This window comes from Fusarium solani, assembly GCF_023522795.1.
Source record: "Fusarium solani strain SB1 chromosome Unknown bctg00000004, whole genome shotgun sequence".
Classification (NCBI taxonomy): domain Eukaryota; kingdom Fungi; phylum Ascomycota; class Sordariomycetes; order Hypocreales; family Nectriaceae; genus Fusarium; species Fusarium solani.
The window spans coordinates 2,966,802-2,992,063 of NW_027072152.1; the positions used below are offsets into that span (position 1 = coordinate 2,966,802).

Consider the following 25,262-nt stretch of genomic DNA (forward strand, 5'->3'; position numbering starts at 1 on the left):
GACGTCATGGGAGGAAAAAAGCGATCAGCCTGACTATCCGAGACAGAATAGCGGTCGAGATGCTAATGCCGGGATTCCCGGCAATGGAGATTCTGGGCATCTATGCAGCATACGAGATGGAGAAAGATACATTTTGGGTGAGAGATGACCGGCTTGTTGTCTTTCCTCAGCACTAGGGACGACATCCCACAGTTAGGCTTGATAGTTTATCGACATTGACATCATGGTGGTGAGATTGGTGCTGCTATTTGGGGACATCCATCGGAGTCTCGGACGCACGGTTGTGCCCATATTGGTCAGCTCAAGGTTTGTTGTCAACGACGGAAAATATATCTACGAACGGACAAATGATGTCCATTGTTATAGGTCAGGTTGTGATATCTACAGAGGCGTTGCTGTTGTAGTCATGTTGTGCATAGACTGCATCCATGTCAGACAATGAACCAACAGCCAGAAAATAAGGTGCTGGTGCTCTGACTGGGCAATGCGTCTATACACGAGAGGTGCACAAAAACATCATGTCAGACGTACATCTGATCAATGAATCGAGATGCGGATTAATACCCCAACGGGCAGTGGCAGATGGGACATGAGATGCCGACGGCAGCAACACGAGCAAAGTCACGAGGCTCTCGCTCTCGCTCGGGAAGCGGGAATTTATTGTGCAAGGATGGGATCGGATTGGACGGGATATGGATGCAGAGTCGATTGGTTGTGCATGAGGCTGCTGCGTAACAATCGGCCAAGGTCAGCCACTTCGCTTCGTCGGGGAGGGGGCGGGAGGGATCTGGATTGAGGCCTTGGAAGAGTATTATATCCAAGGATCTAATGGGACGAGTGGTGTTTGTGCTTCTCGTATTAATATATTCCAGCACCACAGTTGCAGCTCCTCTTGTATACCCAGACCTGCATGTTGTTTAGTCAACCAACTGCCCGTTCTATTGTTGATCAACTCAACAAGCAAACTCCCTGCCCGATAACCCGATGGAAACCCTTGTCCAGGACATTTCCACAGCCGGGTTTAGCAGCCAGAAAATGTCCAATTCAACGATCGTCGACCAATGAATATCGATGGAGGGGCAGCCATCGAGAGACTTTTTTTCTACCCCGCCAACTCCCAGCAAAAAAAAAGAAGCGGGCATTGAAGGCTTTTGTATGGATGCGGCCAGCTCCGTCATCGGGGCCCGGGACGGGTATGACTCTGTCAGTTAATCACTATCAGGGTCGGGTCCACGCAAACTTCTCTTGACTCGATCTTCTCCAAGAGAGAAAAAGAATTGCCAGAAGCAGATCGGAGACTTTTTCGCGATTGATCGTCTCCATTGAACTAGCTCCAATTGCGCCATTGGCAGTTTAACTCTCTAGAGCCTGTGACCTCTCCTCCCACCAACGTCTTTTCCCACCCGTGAGACACACCAAGCAAATCCACACACGGCGTCAGAGCGTCTCATTAACACACACAAGACAGACCAGTCATGGAATCGTTTGTCATCAAGACCCCCTGCTCCAGCGCCAACATTGGCCCGGGCTTCGATGTCATCGGCCTCGCCCTCTCGGTGTACCTCGAGCTGCACGTCACCATCGACCGCACCAAGACCAAGTCGGAGCACCCGCTCAACTGCAGGATCACGTACGAGGGAGAGGGAGAGGGCACCGGCGACATCAGCCTCGACCCCCAGTCCAACCTGCTGACCCGCGTCGCCCTCTACGTCCTGCGATGCCACGACCAGCGAAATTTCCCCGTCGAGACCCATGTTCACATCAAGAACCCCATCCCTCTTGGCCGCGGCCTGGGTAGCTCCGGTGCTGCTGTGGTTGCTGGTGTTGTCCTTGGCCGTGAGGTCGGTGGACTGAAGCACCTCGATTATGACCGCCTGTTTGACTACTGCCTCATGATTGGTGAGTCCTGGGAGCTCCTCGAGAGCTCTACCTGCTAACCTCGACTCCCCAGAGAGACACCCCGACAATGTCGGCGCTGCCCTCTACGGAGGCTTCGTCGGAACATACCTCAAGCCCTTGACCCCCGAGGACGTCGCCCGGACAGAGATCCCTCTTAGTGAGGTGCTCCCCGCGCCGGCCGGCGGCGAGGACACGGGCAAGAAGCCCCCGAACCCTCCTCACGGCATCGGCCACCACATCAAGTTCCCCTGGGCCAAGGAGATCAAGGCCGTCGCCATCATCCCCGACTTCCAGGTCGCCACGCACGCTGCTCGAAGTGTGCTACCTGAAAAGTACTCCCGTCCCGATGTGGTACGTTTGGCAACCTGTTCCACCATGTTAGTAGCCAGCTAACCCTCCCTCTCACAGACCTTCAACCTCCAACGAATCGCCCTCCTGCCCGTCGCCCTGGGCCAGTCTCCCCCGACCCCGAGCTCATCCACCTCGCCATGCAGGACAAGATCCACCAGCCCTACCGCCAGACCCTCATCCCCGGCCTCACCGAGATCGTCGAGTCCATGTCCCCCAAGACTGAGGAGGGCTTCCTCGGCGTGTGCCTGTCAGGCGCTGGCCCAACCATTCTGGCTCTGGCCACGCACAACTTTGAGACGATTGCCAACAAGATCATTGCCAAGTTGAGGCAGCACAACGAGAAGAAGGATCTGGCTTGCCAATGGAAGGTGCTCGAGCCCGCAGAGGGAACCCAGGTTATCCGATAAAAAAAGAAAAGAGAGGAGAGAAAATATACCTCAAAGGCGTTGATCTCAGATGGAGTTTCGGAGTTGAATAAACATATAGACCGTTTGGATCTCAGAAGGCATCGTCGGGAACGGCGGAGCCAAGAAATTGGATAGAGCGATAACTCTAGAAGATGAAGGTCCGGGTCCTTAAAAAAAGCCATTCAATTGAAGCCAGATTATGATCTTGAATTGGACGAAGTGAGTGGCTATGTCAGATATGCGAGGCAGATAGTTGACATCCAGCAAAGGAGGCACATTGGCTTTTGGATAGTCGGGTTTTGCAACACATATCAGATACTTCAGAGTCAAAGGAGTTATGGAAGGACATTGAATTAAACAGCGAATCAGACTTGCTCAGAGATACCTAGTAGGTATGCACTCATTGCGAGACTCAGGTTGTCTACCTATTAAATCCATCTTATGCCTCGCACTGACCAGGCCCATTTCCCTTTCAGTTTGATAGTGGAGGCATCCTTAAGCATACTCTGTACTCCAAACTCCTCAATTTGCTACTGCGCCCCAGAACTGCAATTGGCTTCATCCCCGGGCCGGCATCGGTTCACGAATCGGTTCGGGTTTCTTTTCCGCGGATCTTTTACGTATCCGCCGTCGATCGGTTAACAAAGCCTGCAAGACTGAAGCAATTGGCACTAGGAATTGCCCTCATTCATCAAGTGATTTAACAAAGAGGGGCAAGGGTTCCACCAGCTTTGGGGGGATTGTTAAGCCATCAGCAACTCGATAGGCCAACCCGTCCCCTTCTGCCGATTACATCAGAAGCAACCACTCATTAGTCGCGTAGGATCGCTGAGAGATACCCCGAGGGACCGAACCCGCCGGCCTTCGGCTCGTTACCAACTCGTTCTGCACGGCAAATACGTGCTTATAATACATCATGTCAACCCCTCACGACAAGTCCCTCGTGCAACTCTCTTGCTGCTGCTGTTTCTTTGCTTTCCAGTTCATCACGTAGCGAAACCCCTCTTTTTCCCTGTTCATCATGGCTGCTCCTCCGCCCAAGGGCATCTACGTGCCCGTCCCTACCTTTTTCGCCTCCAAGAAGGCCGCCAACTACAACTCGATCACCCCGCCTGTAGACATTGAGACGCAAGCCGCTCACGCCGTCTACCTGGCCAAGAACGGCATTCGGGGCCTTGTCGTCCTCGGTAGCACAGGCGAGGCGGTCCACCTGCACCCCAGGGATCGTCACCAGATTCTGAGTGGGATCAAGGCGGGTCTGGAGAAGGAGGGGTTCAAGGACTACCCCATCATTGCTGGCACGGCGACCAACAGCATCGAGGAGACGGTCGAGCAGCTCAAGGATGCTCAAAAGTCGGGCTCTCAGTGGGGATTGTGTCTTGCTCCTGGATACAATGCTGCTGTGACGACGCAGGAGGGCATTATCCGGTGGTTCACAGCCGTGGCTGACCAGAGCCCTATTCCCGTTATGATGTAAGTCCTCTCTCAACACTATCATGATAACGCAAACTAACCATTCTTCAGCTACCACTACCCCGGCGTCTCCAACAATGTCAAGGTTACCCCCTCGACCTACGTCACCCTCGCCAAGCACCCCAACATCGTGGGCTGCAAGCTCTCCCACGGCGACGTGTCGACACACATCCAGGTGGGCTCCAACCCATCTATCGACTACGACCACTTCCACCCCTTTACTGGCCTGGGCCAGCAGCTGTTCCCTGTGGTTTCAGTAGGCTTTGCGGGTGCCATCGATGGCTCCGCAGGCTTCTTCCCCAAGACGCTGGTGCGTCTATATGAGCTATCGACCAAGACCCAGGCCACCGAGGCCGAACAGCAGGAGAGGCGGCTACTACAGTTCAAGGTCAGCTCCATGGAGGAGATTGTGGTCAAGTACGGTACTGTTGGTATCACAGAGGCTGTCAGCAGACTTAGAGGGTTTGGTGATATTGATGGCACGAGATTGCCGTTGTTTGGAGGAATTCCTGGTGGTGATGCCGAGTGGGCCAACTGGAAGCCTGTGTTGGATGCTGTTGACGAGGTCGAGAAGTCATTGTAAATAACAAGATAGAATCCGGAAAATAAAACTAAAGAACAGTCAAGATCAGAAATGAAGGTTCCAAAGTCCCTAAGAAAGGCCTCTGTGGTCCTAGTGATGTCTAAATGCCCTCTCACGGCGCCAGAGGATTGTCCTCATGGGACATGGGCAGGATTTGAACCGGACCTAGGGTAAGGTTGATGCGAAACAAGTCAGGAACGCAGTGCTTTGCTGCCAGGGCTGCATGGTGAGCAATAGAGTCCCGCTCCTCAACAATAACCGGGCGAATGGTTTAGTGGTATAATACTCCCTTAGCATAATTCGTCCGAATCATCTGGGAGTGGTCCAGGGTTCGATTCCCTGTTCGTCCATCAGAGGTGGTTTGAATCCACCAGAATCCTTTCTTTTTGCGGATTTCGCCAATTTTGTCTGTGTCCCTTCTTTTTGCCAGTTGTCAGTCATAAGTCTCGAGTTTGGCAAGACCATTCAACACCAGACTTTGACCTCAGATAAAAGACCCTCGTGATACCTAGGTTCGTTGTCATTTCGATCGGACTTTAACATCTCCTTCCCTCTTAAGCATAAACCCCGTCTCTCGCTTCCCAACACTTCCTTCCCCAGCTCCAATGACATGTGGATCTCGGCCGAGTCTCCACAGACTTCTTGGTGCCTCGGTTCCCTTTCAGCTCTGCATTAAAGGGGAACGCGTTTTGCGACGCGCGCAGGGGGACCATTGTAATTAAGTGTCTATAATTTCTTGTCGCACGGATATTCTGGCATCTTTGCTTCCCAGCCTGGTATAAATACCGAGGGAGAACCCCTGGTGTTGAGTCTGACACATCCGCCCCCTCCTCGCGTGCTGTTCTTTGATTCAACTTCAACACCATGGCTTCTGCGGCGAAGAAGATCCATGGGCTCTCGCTCGCCGGCTCCTTGGCTGCGCCCATTGCTCTGGGCTCAGTTGCTGGATATGCCGCCTACCGCGTGAACTGGATCCCCATGATCAAGGCTTTTCTCACAGGGCCTGGTCGCACCTCGAGGATCCTGCTGATGTTCTTTGTCATCTTTAACTGGAAGACTATGCCCCTTGCCTGGACTGTGAGTGTCTCCCACTTGATTGTCTCTTTAACTGCGCTGACAAGTTCAAGTACCGCGTCTTCTACTCCTTTATCTACCACACTCTCCTGCGCAAGTCTCCAAAACTCGGTCCCGATGCCCTCTTCAAGCCCATCATCTCGTCCAGCCATGCGCCCCTTCTCGAGATCGACTATAACCTCCACAAGTCCAACTCGACCTACTTTGCCGACCTCGATATCTCCCGAACACACCTCATCTCTTACCTCCTCCGCGAGTCCCTCGCCGTCCTCTCCCGCAACACCCAGAACAAGATCGTTCTCGACCCCAAGACCGACCAACCCATCAAGGGCTCCATTGGCATCATGCTCGGCGCCGTGGAGTGCAGCTTCAAGCGCGAGATCCCTGCTTACAAGAACTACGAGATGTGGAGCCGTATTCTGAGCTGGGATCGAAAATGGCTCTACATCGCGACACACTATGTGCCCAAGGGTACTGCCCGGCCCAAGTCGTGGCTGGACCCTCGCTTCATGAAGACTGCTACACGAGGAGCCCAGGATCCAGCTGGTGGCTGGGAGAAGAAGATCTATGCGACGGCCATTAGCAAGTATGTTATCAAGCTTGGCCGTTTTACCGTACACCCGGCTATTGTGCTCGGAGGCGCGGCTGGGCTGCTTCCGGAACGGCCGGGCGGTTGGACCACGGGCGAGCAGCACCTCGGCGATCTTTCGGTTGATCTCTCGGATGTTGATCTGAATGTGCCAGGCAAATGGGACTGGCGACGTGTTGAGGCACAGCGACGCAAGGGAATGGAGCTCGCAGGTCACTTCCACGAGCTCGACAGGCTGCAGGAGGAGTTTGATGGTGGAGACAATGGCGCTCTGGGCCAGTTCACCCCTTGATTGATACTTTTCCGCAAAAGAAAAGAGGATAGAGCAAGACGAGACTAGAGAGGGAAGAAGAGGAGGAATATTTCTACAGGGATATTAGAGAGCGAGAAGGCCTACTCGTCTCTGGGATTGGCGTTTTAGATGGACAGGAATACCGATATCCTTTGGACAGGTAATGTGACCTGGGGAGGACTGGGATATTGGTGTGAACCGCGACTGTATTAATGGGTTGCTTATCATGGATGTATAGACCATCTTGGCTTTCTCGGAGCAACCAAGTCTTTGCTCTTTGATAATACAACGATAGAAGAAAAAAGGACCCGACCCGCGAGGAATGATGATCACCAAGCCCAACTACGCCTTTGAAATGCAAGTCATACAACCTGTCTCTCTTCACATCCGGTTCCGGAGCATCAATCATAGAAGAGCAACTGCTGCTGCGGCAAGTGCTCCTGTCCACATGGATCCCTTGCCAAAGGTGGAAGGTTGGCCGTTCGTCTCGACGGTGTCGGCGGTGGTGGAAGTTGGAGCCGATGATGCCGCTGGAGTAGGGGTGCCGGTGATTTGGCCGGAGCAGATGTCTGCAACAGAAGTAGATGCTTCTGGAGGGAGAAAGTTAGACATACGGTATCCCTGGAAGAAGTGTTTCTTAAGTCGTGCAAGATGGGGAACGACGTACTGGATAGCTCATCAAGGGCACAGCCTGCGATGATGAGGCATGGTGAAGCACTCTCAACGATGGCCTGGACGTTGGAGCACGCGCATTGGACGTCGGTGAGGGAGCAGCCTTGCTCAGAGAGGGCGTTGGTAAGGCATTCGATGGAGCACTTGGGGAGCTGGTCCATGAGCTCGGTGAGGGAGTCGATCGCCAGGGCGGAGGTGACGAGGGTCGCGAAGAAGAGGAAACGCATGGTGGGCAATGGATTCTAGGGCGCGAGCGAAGACGTAAATGGACAATGAATGGTTCAAGGAGAGAATAGGGTAAAGTTGAAGAGAATGGGACGCGATGTTCCGGAAGGATTCACTGCTGGTATAAATGAAAGGAGTGCTGGAGCAATCTCAGTGTAACGAGTATCCATGCACGTAATCCAAGACAAACCAAGAAGACGGACAAGAAAGAGATGACGTCTGGGGGGGTTCTTCTACCTCGTAAAATAATGGATTTTCAAAGAACGAAAACAAAAACTCTATACGAATCCTTCCCCCCTTCCGTCTCGTCGTAGGACAAGGCCTCGTCACTCCTCATCTGCCAAGTCCCTCGCCAATGCTGCTCAGCCTCCACTCCCAAGACCTTTCCCTTCGCTCTCCCGCGCCGTAAGAGTATCACCGTCGTCCGTGCCCTACCGGAAAGGCTGCATCTAACATACATATACACATCCAATATACGCGGGAAGGAAGGGAGAATCCCCCATGCCGCCGGGGGCTTTTCTGGTCATGATGCCGCACGGCCCGGCCATTGGAGGATTCGTCTCGCTTGGGAAAAGGTGTGGCGTTGAGACGGGCTGGTGTGACATGGGCAGCCATGGACCATACAGGAGCATGGATCCGCCGTATCGGGAGATGGGCTAGAGGATCGTGAGGAATGTGGTTGGGCAAAAGACGCGCGGTGGCATTCTGCCGGCCTTTCATTGTCTGTGACGGCTGGTTGTTGGTTGGGATAACCTCACAAGCCGGCTGTCGCTTAATTGAGTGACTGCATCACCATCATAACCAGTCACAACTCGAGGTTGGACCCCTCTGTATCGTGATATTGGTCATGAGGGAGTCAGCTCATGCAGGTACGTTGTCCTCTTCTACTTGTGCTCATGTCTACTTGAGCGAGTTCCGTTTGATTGGAAGTATACAAAGTCGAGCTACCACGACGAGGTGTGATTGACCGAAAGGGTGGCCCCTGACATGGGAAAGGGTTCAGCAAATCTTGACCCCGGAATCGAGGGAAGCCGGTAACATGACAATGCAGGGGTCTGAGCGACAGCCAATCCAGATGGGAGGCTGACCTGACAGACACAGCTTTGGTCCCTGTTGGTGATTTTGAGGGGAACAAACATCCAACGTCAGACCAAGGTATCACAGGATGTTTGGAATCACCGGGTGACGGCTTGCTGTCACAGCCAAGGCAGCCACTACACTTTCTATCTTGACATCCAGTCGACCAAAGTCGAGTAGGTTGAAGTTTTTCAGTTGACATATGTTTGATGGTCCACAGTGACAGGATTTTCCTGTCTCGGTGCTTGACTCTAATATTGGTCATCATCACGAAAACTTCAACCCATCTCGACCCAGGCTCCGGTTTCACCCAAGAGGAACTTCCAACGAAGTTTAGAGTGTAAAAAAGGAGGGTAAGAAACCATCGCCCAAACGTCGACGGGATGGACCGCCCCCCCTCGCATCAAGAATGAGCCCCGTTGAGTAACTCGGCTTTCGCTGAGCAATCGCATACCTATCAACCTCGACAACAAGTCCTCAGCGCCCGATGCCACACTCGCGAACGACCAACGTCTGCCAACCATCCACCTTTCGGCCCCCGTCAGCCCAAGAAGAACCCCTCAACCCGGCAGCGGACTCATATCTTCATCCAAAGGGACCGGGAGATTGGTTCAGCGTGAGTATCAAGTTGCCATACGGGAAGATGTAGCGGAGAGCAGGGCCGGCGCAGGGAGAGGGCCTGGGTGCAGAGGTCAGCCGCTGTGCTTCTATGGCGGCGCGTTTCCGCAGGCTCCGTCGAAACGGAGACGTCCGGGGACTTTCTCCCAAAGCCAAATGTAAAGGGAGACGCTGCGATCGCAGTGTCTCTGTTTGTGAGCTTCGAATGGCGATTTATTGAGCGAGGGGGCGGGTGAAGGAGAAAGGAAAGAAGAAAAAAGAAGAGGAATTGTTTGGATTCGAAATTTTTATTTGAGATGGGGCCTGGGGGTGGGGCTAGAGATGGGGAGCTCTGATGGGGCGTGCTCCTAAACGGATTTTTTCCCAGTGAAGCTGGCCAATCCGAGCCTCTCGTCGAGAAGGCTGGGTCGTTGCCTTCGTGCCTGTTCATCCATCCCAGTATACAAAGCTTTGGTGCTCTCAGCTTCGACGGCGCGACAACGACTGTCCCTCTTTGCTTCGAACGCAATCGATTCAGAGACTCAAGATACGGTGCGGATATCGCAACATCTGGCACGCTCGCGATAGCCACGACCTTTTGACACGCGAGATCCTTACGCGCCGACGACGCAGAAAAGTCGACACCATCCTTTCGAACTCACCCAACTCCCTCTGCAACCATGTCGACACTCTTTGGCGGCGCGTCGAGCTCGGCGGCGAGCACCACCGTCGGCGACCTCAAGGCTGATGTCGCGCTCGATTCACCTCCCACCGACAGCGTCTCCGACCTGGCCTTCTCGCCCGCGCCCAACGGCCCCGACTATCTCGCCGTCTCTAGTTGGGACGCCAAGGTCCGCATCTACGAGATTGATGGGAATGGCCGGAGCCAAGGTCGTCATGTCTACGAGCACTCCCAGCCCGTCCTGAATGTCGACTTTTCCAAGGTATGTCACGAAGAAACAAGATCCCCCAGAGCTCGCAGCTGACCAAGCTCCCCAGGATGGAACCAAGATCGCCTCAGCAGGCGCCGACAAGAACGTCAAGGTCTGCGACCTTGCCTCGCAGCAGGACATGGTCGTGGGCACGCACGACCAGCCCGTGCGGACGGTCCGCTTCTTCGACAGCGGCAACGGGCCCATGGTGGTCTCTGGCTCCTGGGACAAGACGGTCAAGTACTGGGACTTGCGGCAGCAGCAGCCGGCCGCGACCCTGACCTGCCAGGAGAGGGTCTACACCATGGACGTCCGCGACAACCTCTGCGTCGTGGGAACCGCCGACCGGTACATCAACGTCATCGACCTCAAGAACCCTACCAAATTCTACAAGACTCTGCAGAGCCCGCTTAAATGGCAGACCAGGGTGGTTAGCTGCTTCACTGACTCTGCGGGCTTTGCTATTGGCAGTATCGAGGGTCGTTGCGCGATTCAGTATGTCGAAGACAAGGACTCGAGGTAAGCATCAACAACCCCCCCTGAGTGATGCCCAGATCTTTAACTAACACGCTGCAGCTCCAACTTCTCCTTCAAGTGTCACCGTGACCCCCCCGCCAACAGCGTCACCAACGTCTACGCCGTCAACGATATCTCGTTCCACCCCGTCCACGGCACCTTCAGCACGGCCGGCTCCGACGGTACGTTCCACTTCTGGGACAAGGACGCCAAGCACCGTCTCAAGGGCTACCCCAACGTGGGCGGCAGCATCACGGCCACCACCTTCAACAAGAACGGAAGCATCTTTGCCTACGCCGTTAGTTACGACTGGGCCAAGGGCTACCAGCACAACACCCAGAATTATCCCATCAAGGTGATGCTGCACCCCGTCACCAACGACGAGTGCAAGCCCAGGCCGTCCATGAAGAAGCGGTAGACGAACTCCGACATACCGCGTGGGGTTTCTGATGGGCGGTGAAAGAGGGACGCGGGACGGGACGCAGACGAGGCTCCATGAGCCGCCGGCTGGTTGGTTCGTTATTGGTTACCTGCATCTAACCTGCGAATATGTACTGTACGACAAAGTGGCGAGACCCAGAGATTGACAGGAACAAAGGCCAAAAGGGGAAAGGAAGGAAGGGAAAGGAAGTTGAGCCGGAACATGGATGGGGGTTGCAGGTGGTGTTTTACGAGAGATGATACCATAGATACAACACAACAACATCAACACACATCAACGCAAAACTCGGCGCAGCATGACGCTCGAGAGGCGCATCAATCGCTCTCACTTCTATAGTAGTTACTTGGTTTTAAATTTGGCGAATGGTTATTTAGTAATTTACTGCGCATGGCATGTCTCGCGTACAAGTCTTTTGTAGATCGTGATTCACATTATCTGGGACTTGGCAATTTCTTTGGACAATCAAACTCTTTGTATTGATATTCCAGGCTGCCACTTTGGGCTTTGGTTTGCTATGATATTGATCGTGGTTGGCTCAGTAGTAGATGGCCTCTAGTCACACGCTCTCTCTTGTCGTAACAAGTAGATGGTGGTATGACAGCATATTGCGCAAACAAATGAAAAAAAGGGCAAATTAAACGCTTATATCCTTATACTTCTTTCCAAGAAGCTCATGCTCGAAACTCTTTATCGTGTCACATCCCGGATGGTTGCTGTTCTCGTCAGGCTTTCTGGGTCTGAGGCTGAGCAAACACATCGTCTCTCATGCTTCGGATAATGTCCTTGAAGAATGTGCTCTTGTCGCCATCTTCGGTAGTGGCGGCGGGCTGAGGCTCATGCGCAAACTTGAGCTCGACATTGTCAAGGTTGACGCCCTCCATGTCGGCCATGGGCGCACCGGGAACGACCACATCGGGGTCGACGGCAAGGATGATGGGGCGGTTGCCGCGGGCCAGGTCGGCCGCGTCGGACAGAGAGTGGTGGAAAGCGCCGTAGTTGTCGGGGAGAAGAGGCACACGGGGAATAGGCTCGTTCGAGGTGGGAATAGGGTGGATCTTGGGCAAGACGGTTGTGTCGACGTGAGCGGCGGGAGTCTTGGAAGGAGTAGAGGAGTGGAAGCCCTGCATCAGAGGCCGCGTGCGGTGGGCGATGGATGGCTGGGGAGTAGGGCGGTGGGTGGTGGTGAGACCGCGGGTCTGATGTAATTGTTAGCGACTGGATTGATCAATTGGCGAGATGGAGACTCACCTCAGAGTGCTGCTGGTGCTCAGAAGGACGGCGGGGAGCTCGGAGGAGCTCATCATACTTGGGCATGAGGACGGCGCCGGCAGAACGATGCGACTCGGCAAGAGTGCGGGCGAGCTTTGAGGCGGGAGCAGTGATTCGCGACATTGTGATGAATGTTGTATGTGAGAGGATGTGTAGATCAAGGTAATTTGCGATAGCGATGTCCAGCTACTTATACGCAAGTATAGAAGCGGTGACGATTATAGCGATCAGGAGACAAGTATGAACAGGGTCGGCACAAGTTCACAACAGGTGGTGTAAGTGGGAGAGGGACAGAGAGCTTCAATTGAGAGGAGGGGAGGAGGATTTATGTACTTGGCTGAGGAATTGGAGTAAGACCAAGGCGAGATGAGACAGACAGAAGAGGGGATGAAGCGAGACTACGAGAAGAGGGAGGGAGGGCAGAGACGGGAGCTTGTAGATATAGCTGTGCCCATCTGGGGATGGGGATGGGAATGGCGTGGATGTGGATGGGTGTGGGTGACTCCTTCTCACATCGACATCCATCCCACTACTTCCCGTTCTAGTGTCAACAGTTAGTGCGGGAAGGTACTGTACGAAGTACATTGCGCCCTCCTGCAACTGCACAGTGGCAACCACCAAGGTGAGGGAGACCGGGCAGGAGCAGGCGGTAGGAATTGCTTCTGCTGCTATAACCAAATCGAGGCAAAAGGTCAGTACGAATCCAACAGCCAACTTACACACCATCACCAACACCCCAGCTTTCGAATCCAGCCAGCGACCCCTCAAACGCCGTCTAGCAGAAAAAGGAAAAACACCAGGTCGAAAGGTGGTCACCCGTCAGCGGCAGCACATAGCAATCGCCGGGGGGGCACCTACTGACACTGGCTCTCTACAGACGGAATACCGAATGCCGCGGTGTGGGACATTGCATCGCTGGATGTTGAGATCCAATCAGCAGCCTCATCAAGCACCCCGGTTCAGAAAGTCACTTCGTCCAGCACGGTCTTGCTCCTCCAGCTCTCGTTCTGCTGGGGAGCTACGGATCCACCCCCGACCATCGAAAAGAAAGGGGACAATTATGGAGAATGTACAGTCGTCGCTAAGCCCCAGCTTGCTTGTCCTCGATCTCGAACCACTCGAGCTTCTTCAGCCGGCAATGACTGACCAGAGAAGAAGTGACGGCGAGAGAGAGGGGCATGTCTGTATGCAACAGTTGCCCCGTGCTGAGATGCTCCCCATTGATGGGACAGCACGTCTGGACACCACAAACAAGGGAAGCATGGAACAGTGGCGTCAAGTGACGACAGCTCTCAATGCAGAGCGTCGCAGCACGCCGCCAGAGAAGCTGGTATGGGCCCATCCTTACAGCACCAGCCGCGCTCTCAGTCGCAACACCGCAACCGCGAACGCAATGGAATTGGTGGTGGAACTCGTTGAGAGATCCCCACGCATCAGTGCTGGGATGAGCGAGACAAGGGCCCTGCGGGTGGACCGGCGCCGCTTTAACATCCCCCTCTCGGTGTCCCCATGTCTCACGCTTGTTGGTTGCCACCAACAAGCGTCCGCTTCGCTGATGAAGTTCTCGGCAGGGGCACAGTGATCTGGCGCACGTGGATGGTGCCTGTCCCTCTTGACAGATCGCCATGAAACGAACCAATTGAAGACAGGGCCATGGTAAGGCGGTCAGAAAGCTATGGTACAAGTCCTGTTTGTTAAGAGATGGAGCGTTTGCGTGTCGGTCCCTCCACGCCAATGTCAATGACGTTGGGCTGACCTGTTCTGTCACAAGGACGCGCAACCATTCATCATACCAGCTCCTCACCTGTACCAGTCTTCCAGAAGCAAGGTGAGGAAGTGACTCACCTCGATTGGCTTTCCCTAGCACGAGATCACCTGGAACTATCTTAAAGCGGCACCAAGACCAACGCCGCATGTCGGCACGGCACTGGGGAAGCACAAGCAGAAGCACACGCACAGGGCACCTTGTCAAGAGCTCGACTCCGGGAGGGGACCCGTGACAAGGAAAACAGGCCAGTCTGCCCAGACTCAAAGGTCCCCCAGGTCCACTTGCAGGAACCCGCCAGCTCGGTTGCTCGGGAGTCCCCTTTGGGCCGGGGAGACAGAGCAGACTCCGTCGCAGATCCCAGCGTCTTTGGCACCTTGATTGGGGGCTTCCCATCGGTAATTGCTCGATCCAAAAGTGTGAATTGCCTCGGTCGACCGGACGGAGAACGTCCGATGTCAGAGATTCGGCATTCAAGTTATCAGATGCTAAGATCTCGTAGTTACGAGCTTGACATTCGGAGAAGCAGTCATGTTTGGACAGCTCGACAGAGCAACAGGAGGCATCGACGGCACTTGATGCTGCCCATGCCCTCTAGACCCTGGTGTTGCTAACTTGAGACTAGGCTGTGCCAAAGCTAGGGTTGCGCACGTGTCGAATTGTTGAGCTACACTCTGACCCCGATTTCAAATTGCAAGGCGAAATATGCCAATGGAGGTCTAGAGCCAAGCTCAGGTGAGACAGGGGAAAGTTGAGACAGGGCGGTGCGTTGGGAATGGAGGGCGGCGGCACGACTAACTGGCCCGGACAATTCTAGGTAGGGGAGGGGATGGCTGCTATTGTTGGAATTACGGCGGCCCCGGCGCATCCAAAATTGTTGAACTCACCTGGTTCCTGGACGCTATCGACCGCTTCACCTTGAACTCACCGAGCGCAATCTTGAACGGGAAGGGATCCGATAGCACATGGCTTCGGCAATGGCCATGGTGGTGTCGATCTTGCTACAGTGATGGACACGCCAAGATGACGAGTTCATTTACTTCAGGGGGCTGACGGTGAAGGCACAAGCTCAACAAAAAACAAAAATACAGGCAGATACTGCGTACGCAGACAACCAATCACCTCTGGCAACCGTGGAAACGAACTATCATGGCTGCCGTGTTCGTTATCTCTGGAAGCACGACAATGTCGCTGGCTGAGTCTAAGTTGATGATATCAGACGATGAAGATATCAACTTCGGCCCTTTTGACAGTGATACATCTGCCTCGGTTCCTTCTGGTATGGAACAGCTCAGCTCAGCTCAGCTCAGTCCACGGATGGCGAGTTACTGATCGTCAACCGGAAACGATTTCACATGCCTTTCGTGCAGATGCGATGAGATAACGTGACCGGCGGTGGTATCCGGTCTTGCATTATCTTGCGTTTGATAGCAAGCCATCATTCACGTGGCTTTTCCAGCGACTGTTATCGTGGTGTTTCCACTCTATTGCTGCACCTGCACGCAACACCAACAACGACTTACAACCAGCATACATAGTTTTCAACTACTATGTGTGCCTCGCTTTCTTTTTACCCGACATAGTACACTCATAGCGCACCAATCGGTCCTGCGGCTCTTCCCCAGGCTTTGGTCAGAGGCCCCGGCTGTTCAGCCTCGGACGATCACCGAAGCCTTGGGCAATGATGCAACGGACTTATGTCCGACAGCGGTGCCGAGCTTGACTTGCTCGGAGCCGCGCCTGTGGATCGAGGAGTTAGCTCGGCGATGTGACGTGGGATGAGTTCATGAGGCTCAGACGACTGACATTTTCTGGATCGATCGTCTTGGCGCTTGAGGCCCTTCCTTGCTTGCATTGCCGACGGGAGAAGCTTTGATGCTGGTACCTAGGCATGGCACTTCCCTGTAAGAGGGCCTTGCATATCGTGCCGAGGTGAGATCGATCTTGTGCCACACAGCCTGTGGTGGACACATGACTCACATCCATCTCAGCGTGTAAGTGGAATTCCCTCTTCCCTCTGTCAAAGCCCTGCGAGCTGACAACCTCCCTGGGATTACAGCAGAACCCATCAAGACCTGTGGCCTTGGATCTCTTCTTAGATCATACTCTGCTATGAAAATCGTCAGAGGCGCGTCATTGGGAACCTAGAAATGTCCCGCCTTGCTCAGGAACCATGGAGAATTGTCGAAGTCGACAATTTGACATGTCGAGCGCTTTCGTGTGCAGGAGGCTTCATATCTGGCCCTGTACACGAATAGATGCAAAAAACTTCAGATTATGGGCACCTGAGCTCTCAATGTCTGCCTTCGTAACTCCTGGCTTCTCATAGAAGTCTCCCCGTCGAGTTGCTAACAAACCTTCCCCTCGGAACTACTGAACTACGAACCTTGACTATCAACAGAACGCTGAATGTCTTCAAAATGGCAGATTCAGAGCCACGAAGACGTGCAGTTGACTCGGACAAAGGTATACAGGCACCGCGATTGTGCTATCACTTTACTGATGTTCAATGTCCTAGTCTGGACAGCTCTCATCACCAACCTAAACTACCTGCCTGGCCTTCTCACTCTTGACTATTCCCTTCGGGTCGCAAAGTCGCGATACCCCCTCTTAGCCCTTTATACCGACTCATTTCCTCCAGAAGGCCGTGAAGCCCTGCGTGTCCGTGGCATTCCCTCCCAGCGCATCCCCTACCTCCTCCCAACTAAAGGTCACGACTTCACAAACGAGCCGCGGTTTTACGACTGTTGGAGCAAACTTGCACCCTTCTCCTTGACCGAGTATGACCGGGTTGTACAGCTCGACTCGGATATGCTCGTCCTCAAGAACATGGATGAGCTGATGGATCTCGAGCTGGATCCTCCTGCGCTGGCTGCAACGGGGAACAAGGTCACCAGCAAGCGTGTCTTTGCAGCAGGCCATGCTTGTGTCTGTAATCCCCTTAAGAAGCCTCACTACCCCAAAGACTGGATCCCCTCAAACTGCGCCTTCACGTCGCAGCACGCGACCCCTGACATTGCCCAATCTGTGGGTGCAGACCCTTCCGTCGGGCCCGTGGGCTCCATAAATGGGGGCTTACAGGTCATCAACCCCTCGAAGACGCTATACGCCCAGATACTGGCGTACATGGAGACGAACACGGACAACATGGACTTTGCAGATCAGTCGCTGCTATCTGACTTGTACCGCGGGCGTTGGGTCGCGCTACCCTACGTATACAACGCGCTCAAGACTTTGAGGTGGGAGGGTGTGCATGCACAAATCTGGCGAGACGAGAATGTCAAGAACATTCACTACATTCTGAGTCCCAAGCCGTGGGATGAGATTGATGAGAAGGGCGAGTGGACGGGGACTGAGGAGACGCACAGGTGGTGGGTTGACATGAATAGGGCGAGGAAGGCTGCGGAGAAGGAGAAGGGGATTTCTGATGACGGGTTTTAGGAGAAGTTAATAGGGTAACTAATGGGCGTTCTTAAAGCATGGGCAGACGTTCATGTTGGCGGAAAGGACAACTTGTTGAGCCTCAGAATGGGACATTGATGCTTTTTTTGTTCTTTTTTAAAAACAGGATAAATGAAAAGACAGAATAGTCAAACTCAACAAAGTGGTATCATGCAATCTGGTACAGACATCTATAATAACAATTCAGACTGCCCTCCACCGAGACCCAAAGGAAGAGAATCCATCAAAAGAAAACCCATGCCATCCACTTTCATATTCATTCATTCACTCACTCACTCACTCCCGTAATAAGAAAGATCCAACTCCAAACTCGAAAAAGAAAAGAACAAATTCCCACGCATGGCTTTCAAGGTCTATCATGGGGCGTTTACGTGCCCGTCCCGTTTTCGCCGATCTATCATGGATGGGGTTTCCATGGATGCATGCATGGCCGTATCTCAAAAAAACGACAGAGGATCCCAGCCCTGAGCACCGATATATGCGACTAAACAATAACTGACGTGAAGATAAGGAAAGAAAAAGGAGAAAATAGAGAAAAGGGCCAGAGTGCTGAGAAATAGCAGGGTCTGGCCATCATGTTAGGACGCCTTGGTGTATCCTTGACCATTATCTTTGAATTGAGCGACCGTTTCAAGGTTTCTTGTATTTCTGTTACTTTGTTAGCCTCCATGCCTATCAAGAAGAAACAAGAACATAAACTTACCTCGGCAATGCGTCGTCTGTTGTGTGGATCAATCGAATTGGTCGCTCCCATCAGTGTCTGACCCAGGGCCTTGGAAACACCAACAGCAGGCCGGAAGAGGATAGTCGGTGCTCGCTTCAAAACCGCCTTTGCCGCGTCAGTCGCAGACGAGCTTTCCATGACCTCGCCTGGGACTGCGATGATGGCATCGCGAACTACGTTGACGTCCCTGGCAAGGGAACGATACCCGCCTCGGATGCCAGCGATGACTCCTGTGGGCTGGTCCGCATAGAGCGAGATCTGTCTCTTGTCTTCCTCATCGAAATCATCCTCATCCCAGCCATCATACGCCTTCTGTGGATCTGAGAGCATGCCCTCGGCGCCTTGGAGCGCGTACTGAGTGCCCACAGCCAGTTTGGCACCCAGCTTCACCAGTTCTGTGCCTGTTGTGCGGGCAAAGGCGGTAGCACCCTTAGAGATGCTGCGAACGACACGGCCATCCTTCTTGTACTCGCGCAGAGGGATTTCTACTAGATCCTTGAAGCCGCTGCCGACGTTGACGATCGAGCGGACAGGGGCGAGACCCGCCAGGACACCAGGAAGCTGGTTCGCCTTGACATCAGGCATCCAGGTATCGTTGAGAGTCTTGCCCAGCTTGTCAAAGCCAATCGCACCATAAACGATCGCTCGCCGAAGCGTCAACCTCGCCTCTTCAAGAACGATAAAGTTCATGAACTCAGTCGTGTGCCCAGACCGGAGGCCGGCGTAATCGACTCGCTTGGGCTTGAAGTCAAGCTTGACTGGAATAGCATTGATCTCGGCTCTCTGGATGAATGGCACATCGCTCTTAGATGTATGCACGGGCACACTCTCGTCCTTGAACTCAAAGAATCGCGTGATAAAGTCCAAGGCATCTTGGTCAACATGCAGTCGCAAGGGCAGAAGAGTTGCTCGTAGGACAATTTCAGATGCCTCGAGAGATGGCTGTGGCTTGATGTTGAGCAGCTCCAGGTGAACCATGCTCGTGCCCATCTCTCGTTCGCCCATGTCTTGATCGTATGTAGCGAACTTCTTCCATGTCGATGTTGGAACATGATCGAAAATATCCAGGTTGTTCACGCGGAGGTCGATGCAGTTAACCGTTTCGCCAGAGTCAGGGGGTACGCGAACAAGTCCACGTTAATGCCCTGCAACTCGAAGGTGATCTTGTGATGCTTGCTACGCTTGAGCTTGAGTCGCTTCGATTTCGGCTGACGGGAGCGGACAGTTCGGTTCGTTGACGATGTGAAGGCCGTAGTAGCGATTGACTCTGTCTCAGTCAGATGGTCGTTCAAACCTTCGTTGATGGCTCGAGCTAGCTCCTGAGGATCGCGGTTGGCAGGGATGCCGATGTATATCGAGTTGAAAAGGAAGTCCCCGATCGCCTCCTCATCCTCAAGCTCCTGCTCATACACATTGTACTGGGCTTGTCGCTCATACGCCTTGGCCTCAACCTCCTGTACCGCTTTCGTGATGACGTCTCGCGTGCGGATCCAATCGTAGCCGTCAAAGAGATTCCAGATCACATGCACACCTCTCACCGAGGCCTTCAGGGGACATCGCTTGACCAGCTCCCGCAGCGCTCTGTCGTGAGTGTTTCTTCTCGAGTTCCACACCTTGGCCTTGCTGTCCTTGGAATCGCCGCGGTCGTAATAATCTTCTTGAATGAGGAGATCATCCGAGTCCTCGGAGTCTCTGCTCAGGAGCACCGACGAGTCGCCATCCACCTCCTTGCCCTTGTTGTTGAGAGATAGGATAGAACTGCTCGAGGCATCAAACAGCAGCTTCTCACCGGCCTGATCCCCATCGTAAAACTGGGACTCGACTTGCAGTGGGCTGTCTGTGTTGTACCCAGCGTCGGAACCACTGCCTGCCATTTCTTGAGCTCCTGCAAAGTCCTGATCAAAGTCGTAGTCTCCCTCCGCCCTTCCGAACGCCTCTGCCGATATAGAGGCGAGGAGATTCTGAACGGGGATCAGGTCTGTTCGATACTTGTCCTCCTTGCTGGGTGGCGTTGGGGGCTTGAGAGCGTTGGTCAATGCAATGAGAGTTTGTGTCGAGTCTGCACACGTTTCCAAGACAACGAGGCCATCTTGAACCTCCACATTGAGCTGCTTCTCGTCATCCTGAAGAGCCTTGACATCTACAATGACCTTGGTGGATGAGATGTAGCAGATCTCCACGTATCCCCGGGCACACATGTCCGTCACCTGACGAGATGTCGATGACGACGCACGGGGTCTCTGGGTAGCTGGTGGTTCGTTGGTTGTAAACTGGGCGATGTCGTCAATGAGCAAAATGGACGACTTTTTGATGGTAAAGGTGACACTTGTGTCCACATCCTTGGGAAGCACGGCGATAAGGTGAGCATCAGTAAGTGAGATGACCAGCTTGGAAGAATGGCCGAGGGGGTTCAGTCCAAGAAGACAGTCGCGGAAGCCAATATCCAGGGTCATGGGATTGGCAGCCTTTGACTTGTCAGACGGAGACCCAGGCGGCCTTGTAAGGACATTGTGTGCTTGGTCGCCCAAGTTCGCCACGGACGCAGCGAGGCTTGCCTCAAAGTCCTGGGGTGTTGCATCATCTCCAAGGTCCAGGATATCCATGATGGTAGGAACTCGGTAATCGATGCATAAATCTTGCATCTTTATCTTGATCAGGGGCTCGATGTCGTCGCCGATCATCCTTGCCATGACAACCGGGCCTCGAGGTGAAATCTCCTTGACGAATGACACAGTGCTGACAAGCTCTTCTGACCGGTTTCTCTTGAGGGAGATACCGTTTACCGCGATGGCAATAAGTGACGGTACGGTGATGTGACCAACGTTCAGTCCCTTCAACTCGGCGCCAAAGTGACCCAGCTTCCCGCCAAAATCCAGACTGACACCCACCTTTTCAATATCTCCGAGCGTCAACAGACCAGGGCGATCGTCTTCCGGTAGGTATTTCGCCACGGTCGAGAGCTTTGCAAGTTCCTCTCCAAGATCTGGGAGGACGGAGAGTTGAGCCATGTTTTGAATGCGAACATTGACCGAATCGACAGACGCTCTCAGAACCGAACCCTTTCGTCGCTGGCGGAGCAAAGTGTCGACCATGATCTCGTCATTGCTGCCGTCAAACTGGAGCTTTGACGGAATAATCAGCTCAAGGAGCTTCTCGAGATCGGAATCTTGAGGGGCCATGAGGAAGTTGATCCTAACACCTCCAACCTCGGTGGTTATGGCGGGTTCGGACGTCGGGTTCTTCAAGTAAGGTCCGGACAAGCGCATCATACTGCATCCCATTCCGATACCCTCATCCCGGCTCACGAGCTTGATTGCACTTGTTTCTGCTGTCAAACTGCAGTCTTTGCCCACCAGCTCCACCCAAGACCCTCCGATTCGGATGTTAACCTTGTTCGCTGCTGCAGCAGACTTGTCTGCTGGGTCAATAGGAGTATCGAAGCGAACACCTCGAGGTTTCTGTTGCGGAACGGGAGCCGGTTTGGGCGTCGGTGAAGGACTGGATGCGATCGAGGCACTCATGTTAAGGAAGCTACTTAAGCCCCCAAACCAGCTGAAGGTTTCGTCGAGTCTTCGTAGATCGAGCTGGAACACAAGCGGCAAGGTTTCGACATTCGTCCTGATATTGTCTCCTGACTGGAGAATGTTGACGCCAATATCAGACCCGCTGGTGAGGAACGTGTCTTTAACTGACGTGCTCATCGGCCGGCCGCTATCGAACGATATGATATCGCCGTTGGCGTATCCGAAACGGAACTTTTGCAAATCTATCTTTGTCAGAGAGGCTGGTTTTGTCGCGGCCTTACCCTCAACCACCGGCACCTGGGTCTGAGATGTAGAGATGACCAAGTTCTGGAGTGTTAGGTTGAGTAGGACCTCTTGATCAAAGATGAAAGCGGACGGATCCAAGTAACGCTCGGGTGTGTCTGAAACTCCACCGAGCCGATTAAGAAAGTCGAGCTTGACTTCCTCGAGCGTTAGCTTCACATTAGGCGTCTTCGTATCCGTTCCCTGCTTGCTTTCTCCAGCTGGGGCCGGCTTCTTTCCTTGGACTGCCTCAAGCAGCTTCCCTACAACCATGGCAAGCAAGAAGCCCAGTGAAGTATCAAAGCGAACATTGATGGGAGAAAGATTCACTTCTAGAGTGTCATCTACGTTCGACGCTGGCTGAGAAGGATGCGTGGATGCAGCTCCATGTACCGAGAATGCGCCTGGCGCTTGTGGATATGCTGACCGTCCCAAAGACTGTGATAGCTGAGCTACGGACTCAGGAGATGCAGGTTGAACATGCAGGTGCTTATGCTGAGAAGGAATGTATATCGAGATCGTCTTGAGATTGAGAATCTCCTTGACCAGGCGTGTTGGTCCTTTGGGAGTGGGAACATCGTCTTGGTGTTTGACAGGCGTGCTTGGGGCCTCAGGTTCAGTCTCGGCAATACAGGCTCGGGAGAAGGCTGGCTCAGAGGAGTCACTATCTGATGCGTCTTCAGTAGTATGAGCTGAGCGCTTCATTGAGGCTGGTGTTGTCCATGAGTGGCTTTCGTCTAGGTCCTCATCCCATGCACCCGGGATGAACGGCTTGGGCTCCTTTGCCTCCGCGGCAGGCGCCTTGGGCTCGTCCAGAGGAGGCGTCTGGGGTTTCACAATGGAGGCGCGAGATTCCGCTACATCTGGTACTTCGGGTTCTGCAACAGGCGTAGCTGGCTTCTCCACGGGGTTGATTGATTCGCTTAGCTGCTCCGCTGGGGGCGGAGTGTGGTGAGAAGCAGCCGGAGGCGATACTGCTGCAGACCGAGAACTTGCTTGTGAGAATGCACTCATATACATGCTCTCTGCATCTTCGTGAGTGTACATATGAGACTGGGCGAGATCTTCGGTTGATCCAGCACCAAAGCTTTCACTAGAAGTAGACCGGCTGAGGGGACCCTCTGGTGTTCTTGAGTGAAAGGCTTGCAGGCTGAATGGCTGCAAACCGTGCTGTAGAGCCGGGGCAGACCTAGCCTCTCGCTCAACGTTCGCCCACTGAGGTCTCTCGTTCTCAAGTGCCGTGGAATGGGATGGATGATCGGCGGAAATCATGGTTGAATGGAACAGAGGCTCCTCGTTAAGCGGATTGTTGAAGTCATGATACATCGATGCCCGTGGCGTCGCTGGGCTGTCTTCGGCATCCTCATCTTGAGCATCAGAGAATTCGTAGGGAATATCCAATGCGTCTTCGCTATCGTTCGAGGGGTACTCAGGCTCTGGGGGTTCGCGAGCCACGGAGTAGTCCTCCTGGAGGCTTGCAAGAGAAGAGGCCATAGAACCTGCATGTTGGGAATAATGTTGAGAGTGTTGCTGCAAAGAAGACACGGAGTTTGCTTGCTCGATGCTGTGCTCGGAGGAAATCAAGGGTTCCTCTTGAGAGATGGTTTGATGCGATGAAGTCATCGGTTCGTCATTTCGGATTGAGTGAGATGAGGCTGCAGACTCCTCATGAAGACTGCTAAGTGAGAGTGTGGTTGCCTGACGAGATGGGGGATTTCTCGTCATGGCCGGCGAGGAAGCAACGGAGGGAGATGTCATGGAGGGAGATCGTGCCAGAGCGGAAAAGACATTCGCTTCTGATATGAGGTATGCCCGTACATTAGACAAGGAGACATGTCGCTTGCCTTCCTTGGGTACGATTGTGGGCGATTCGCCATCCTCGCTAGGACGGGTAGTGACTCCTTCGACATCGATGTTATCGAGGGCAAGCTGGAAAGAAACCATTTCGTTGGCAGGAGAATTCGGCTCGACGGGGACCTCGACATCGAGCTGGAAGCTAACATCCTTGATCCTGACCTGCATGCGGTCGACGATGCCCTGCAAAAAGTCGGCCATGAAGGCCGGTAGAGACAGCGGCTGGCCTGTGCCATATGCCAGGCCGTCGTCGTCGCTGCTGTCGTCGCTCATGGCTACTGAAGCATCCATATCCTGTGTCTCTGCAGCCAGAGCATCCTCAAGTTCTTGGCGCTCTGATCTATTTGTTGTCTCGAGGAATGATTGCGCCAGATCGACCGTATTAGGGACAACGGGAACTTCATCGGGTGTCTTTGTTCCACGTCCCGACTTGGGCTCTGTGCCCAGGACTTGTAAAGCAACACTGACGCCATCGATATCGACTATGATAGGACTCGTATAAAAGTCCATCGGAATGCTAATCCGCAGAAGTAGCACTTTTGCCTTTTGCAGTCTAAACGTCTCGGGGAGGTGTAGCAGCTTGTCGAGCTTCTGCGATGGGTTATCAGCATCCATCACAAGCCGGGGTTAATCACATGGGCCAAGGACCGAGCGGCCCTGCTTACCTTGAGTCTGATGCCGACATCACGAAACTCGAGGACCGTATTCCGTCCCCAGGCAAGATCCAGGTTATCTAAATCGAGGGCGTCGGCATCGAGGAGTTCCAGCCGTGATAGGGCATACCGGAGCAACCTCTTTGGCATGGAGGAGCTCCGGAACGACTGGAAGAATGCCGCCATGATATCGGCGTTGACGTCGACGTCAGCGCGCTCGAGTCGGCGGGAGAGGGCGTGGCGATGGGTGCCCTCGCAGCCCGGGAAGTCGATGGAAGAGAGTGTAAGAGAGAAGGCGACAGTCGGTCAACACGGTTCGCAAGGCGTCAACAAGGCAGTGGTCGTCGTCTAGGCAGAGGCCGGCGTCGGGCGTGCTATCGGTAGCTTCGAGACCCCCGGCCAGATGCGGGGCCGCAGAGCATGATTAAGGGAAGCGGAGGGTCATGGGATGAGGGTTAAGAAGCAAGTCAAGACGAGAGAGTAGATGAAGAAGGGGGAAGAAAGGAGGAAGAAAAAAGTAGATTCAAGATTAAGAAATTGATCGTGGCTTGAGACGCAGGCCCAAAGGTTGTTGGCGTCGGTTGTAAAGAAGAGAGTTAG

General features: G+C 53.7%; 10 protein-coding genes across 10 annotated transcripts; 6 read left to right on the forward strand and 4 right to left on the reverse strand.

Annotated features, from left to right (window-relative positions):
- Positions 1-1,475: 1,475 nt before the first annotated feature.
- On the forward strand, positions 1,476-2,657 carry MRS44_007988 (uncharacterized protein; the record flags this gene model as incomplete). The annotated part of the gene is made up of 3 exons (XM_065620724.1): positions 1,476-1,899; positions 1,952-2,250; positions 2,289-2,657. The coding sequence occupies 3 exons, from the start codon at positions 1,476-1,478 to the stop codon at positions 2,655-2,657; spliced, it is 1,092 nt and encodes a 363-aa protein (XP_065476796.1).
- Positions 2,658-3,678: 1,021 nt separating this feature from the next.
- MRS44_007989 (uncharacterized protein) lies at positions 3,679-4,713 on the forward strand (the record flags this gene model as incomplete). Its single annotated transcript, XM_046269157.2, has 2 exons — positions 3,679-4,130; positions 4,182-4,713. The coding sequence occupies 2 exons, from the start codon at positions 3,679-3,681 to the stop codon at positions 4,711-4,713; spliced, it is 984 nt and encodes a 327-aa protein (XP_046133990.1).
- Positions 4,714-5,577: 864 nt separating this feature from the next.
- On the forward strand, positions 5,578-6,668 carry MRS44_007990 (uncharacterized protein; the record flags this gene model as incomplete). The annotated part of the gene is made up of 2 exons (XM_065620725.1): positions 5,578-5,790; positions 5,835-6,668. 2 exons carry the CDS (start codon positions 5,578-5,580, stop codon positions 6,666-6,668), a joined length of 1,047 nt encoding a protein of 348 aa, XP_065476797.1.
- Positions 6,669-7,073: 405 nt separating this feature from the next.
- Positions 7,074-7,567, reverse strand: MRS44_007991 (uncharacterized protein; the record flags this gene model as incomplete). Its single annotated transcript, XM_046269155.2, has 2 exons — positions 7,074-7,258; positions 7,336-7,567. The coding sequence occupies 2 exons, from the start codon at positions 7,565-7,567 to the stop codon at positions 7,074-7,076; spliced, it is 417 nt and encodes a 138-aa protein (XP_046133988.1).
- A 2,352-nt stretch (positions 7,568-9,919) lies between these two features.
- Positions 9,920-11,105, forward strand: MRS44_007992 (uncharacterized protein; the record flags this gene model as incomplete). Its single annotated transcript, XM_046284025.2, has 3 exons — positions 9,920-10,183; positions 10,239-10,690; positions 10,748-11,105. The coding sequence occupies 3 exons, from the start codon at positions 9,920-9,922 to the stop codon at positions 11,103-11,105; spliced, it is 1,074 nt and encodes a 357-aa protein (XP_046133987.1).
- Positions 11,106-11,851: 746 nt separating this feature from the next.
- On the reverse strand, positions 11,852-12,521 carry MRS44_007993 (uncharacterized protein; the record flags this gene model as incomplete). Its single annotated transcript, XM_046273748.2, has 2 exons — positions 11,852-12,325; positions 12,378-12,521. The coding sequence occupies 2 exons, from the start codon at positions 12,519-12,521 to the stop codon at positions 11,852-11,854; spliced, it is 618 nt and encodes a 205-aa protein (XP_046133986.1).
- Positions 12,522-12,764: 243 nt separating this feature from the next.
- On the forward strand, positions 12,765-13,980 carry MRS44_007994 (uncharacterized protein; the record flags this gene model as incomplete). The annotated part of the gene is made up of 2 exons (XM_065620726.1): positions 12,765-12,951; positions 13,007-13,980. The coding sequence occupies 2 exons, from the start codon at positions 12,765-12,767 to the stop codon at positions 13,978-13,980; spliced, it is 1,161 nt and encodes a 386-aa protein (XP_065476798.1).
- Positions 13,981-16,583: 2,603 nt separating this feature from the next.
- On the forward strand, positions 16,584-17,604 carry MRS44_007995 (uncharacterized protein; the record flags this gene model as incomplete). Its single annotated transcript, XM_046281055.2, has 2 exons — positions 16,584-16,629; positions 16,682-17,604. 2 exons carry the CDS (start codon positions 16,584-16,586, stop codon positions 17,602-17,604), a joined length of 969 nt encoding a protein of 322 aa, XP_046133985.2.
- A 651-nt stretch (positions 17,605-18,255) lies between these two features.
- On the reverse strand, positions 18,256-19,354 carry MRS44_007996 (uncharacterized protein; the record flags this gene model as incomplete). The annotated part of the gene is made up of 2 exons (XM_065620727.1): positions 18,256-18,273; positions 18,329-19,354. The coding sequence occupies 2 exons, from the start codon at positions 19,352-19,354 to the stop codon at positions 18,256-18,258; spliced, it is 1,044 nt and encodes a 347-aa protein (XP_065476799.1).
- A 68-nt stretch (positions 19,355-19,422) lies between these two features.
- On the reverse strand, positions 19,423-24,848 carry MRS44_007997 (uncharacterized protein; the record flags this gene model as incomplete). Its single annotated transcript, XM_046270862.2, has 2 exons — positions 19,423-24,600; positions 24,675-24,848. 2 exons carry the CDS (start codon positions 24,846-24,848, stop codon positions 19,423-19,425), a joined length of 5,352 nt encoding a protein of 1,783 aa, XP_046133984.2.
- Positions 24,849-25,262: the final 414 nt, after the last annotated feature.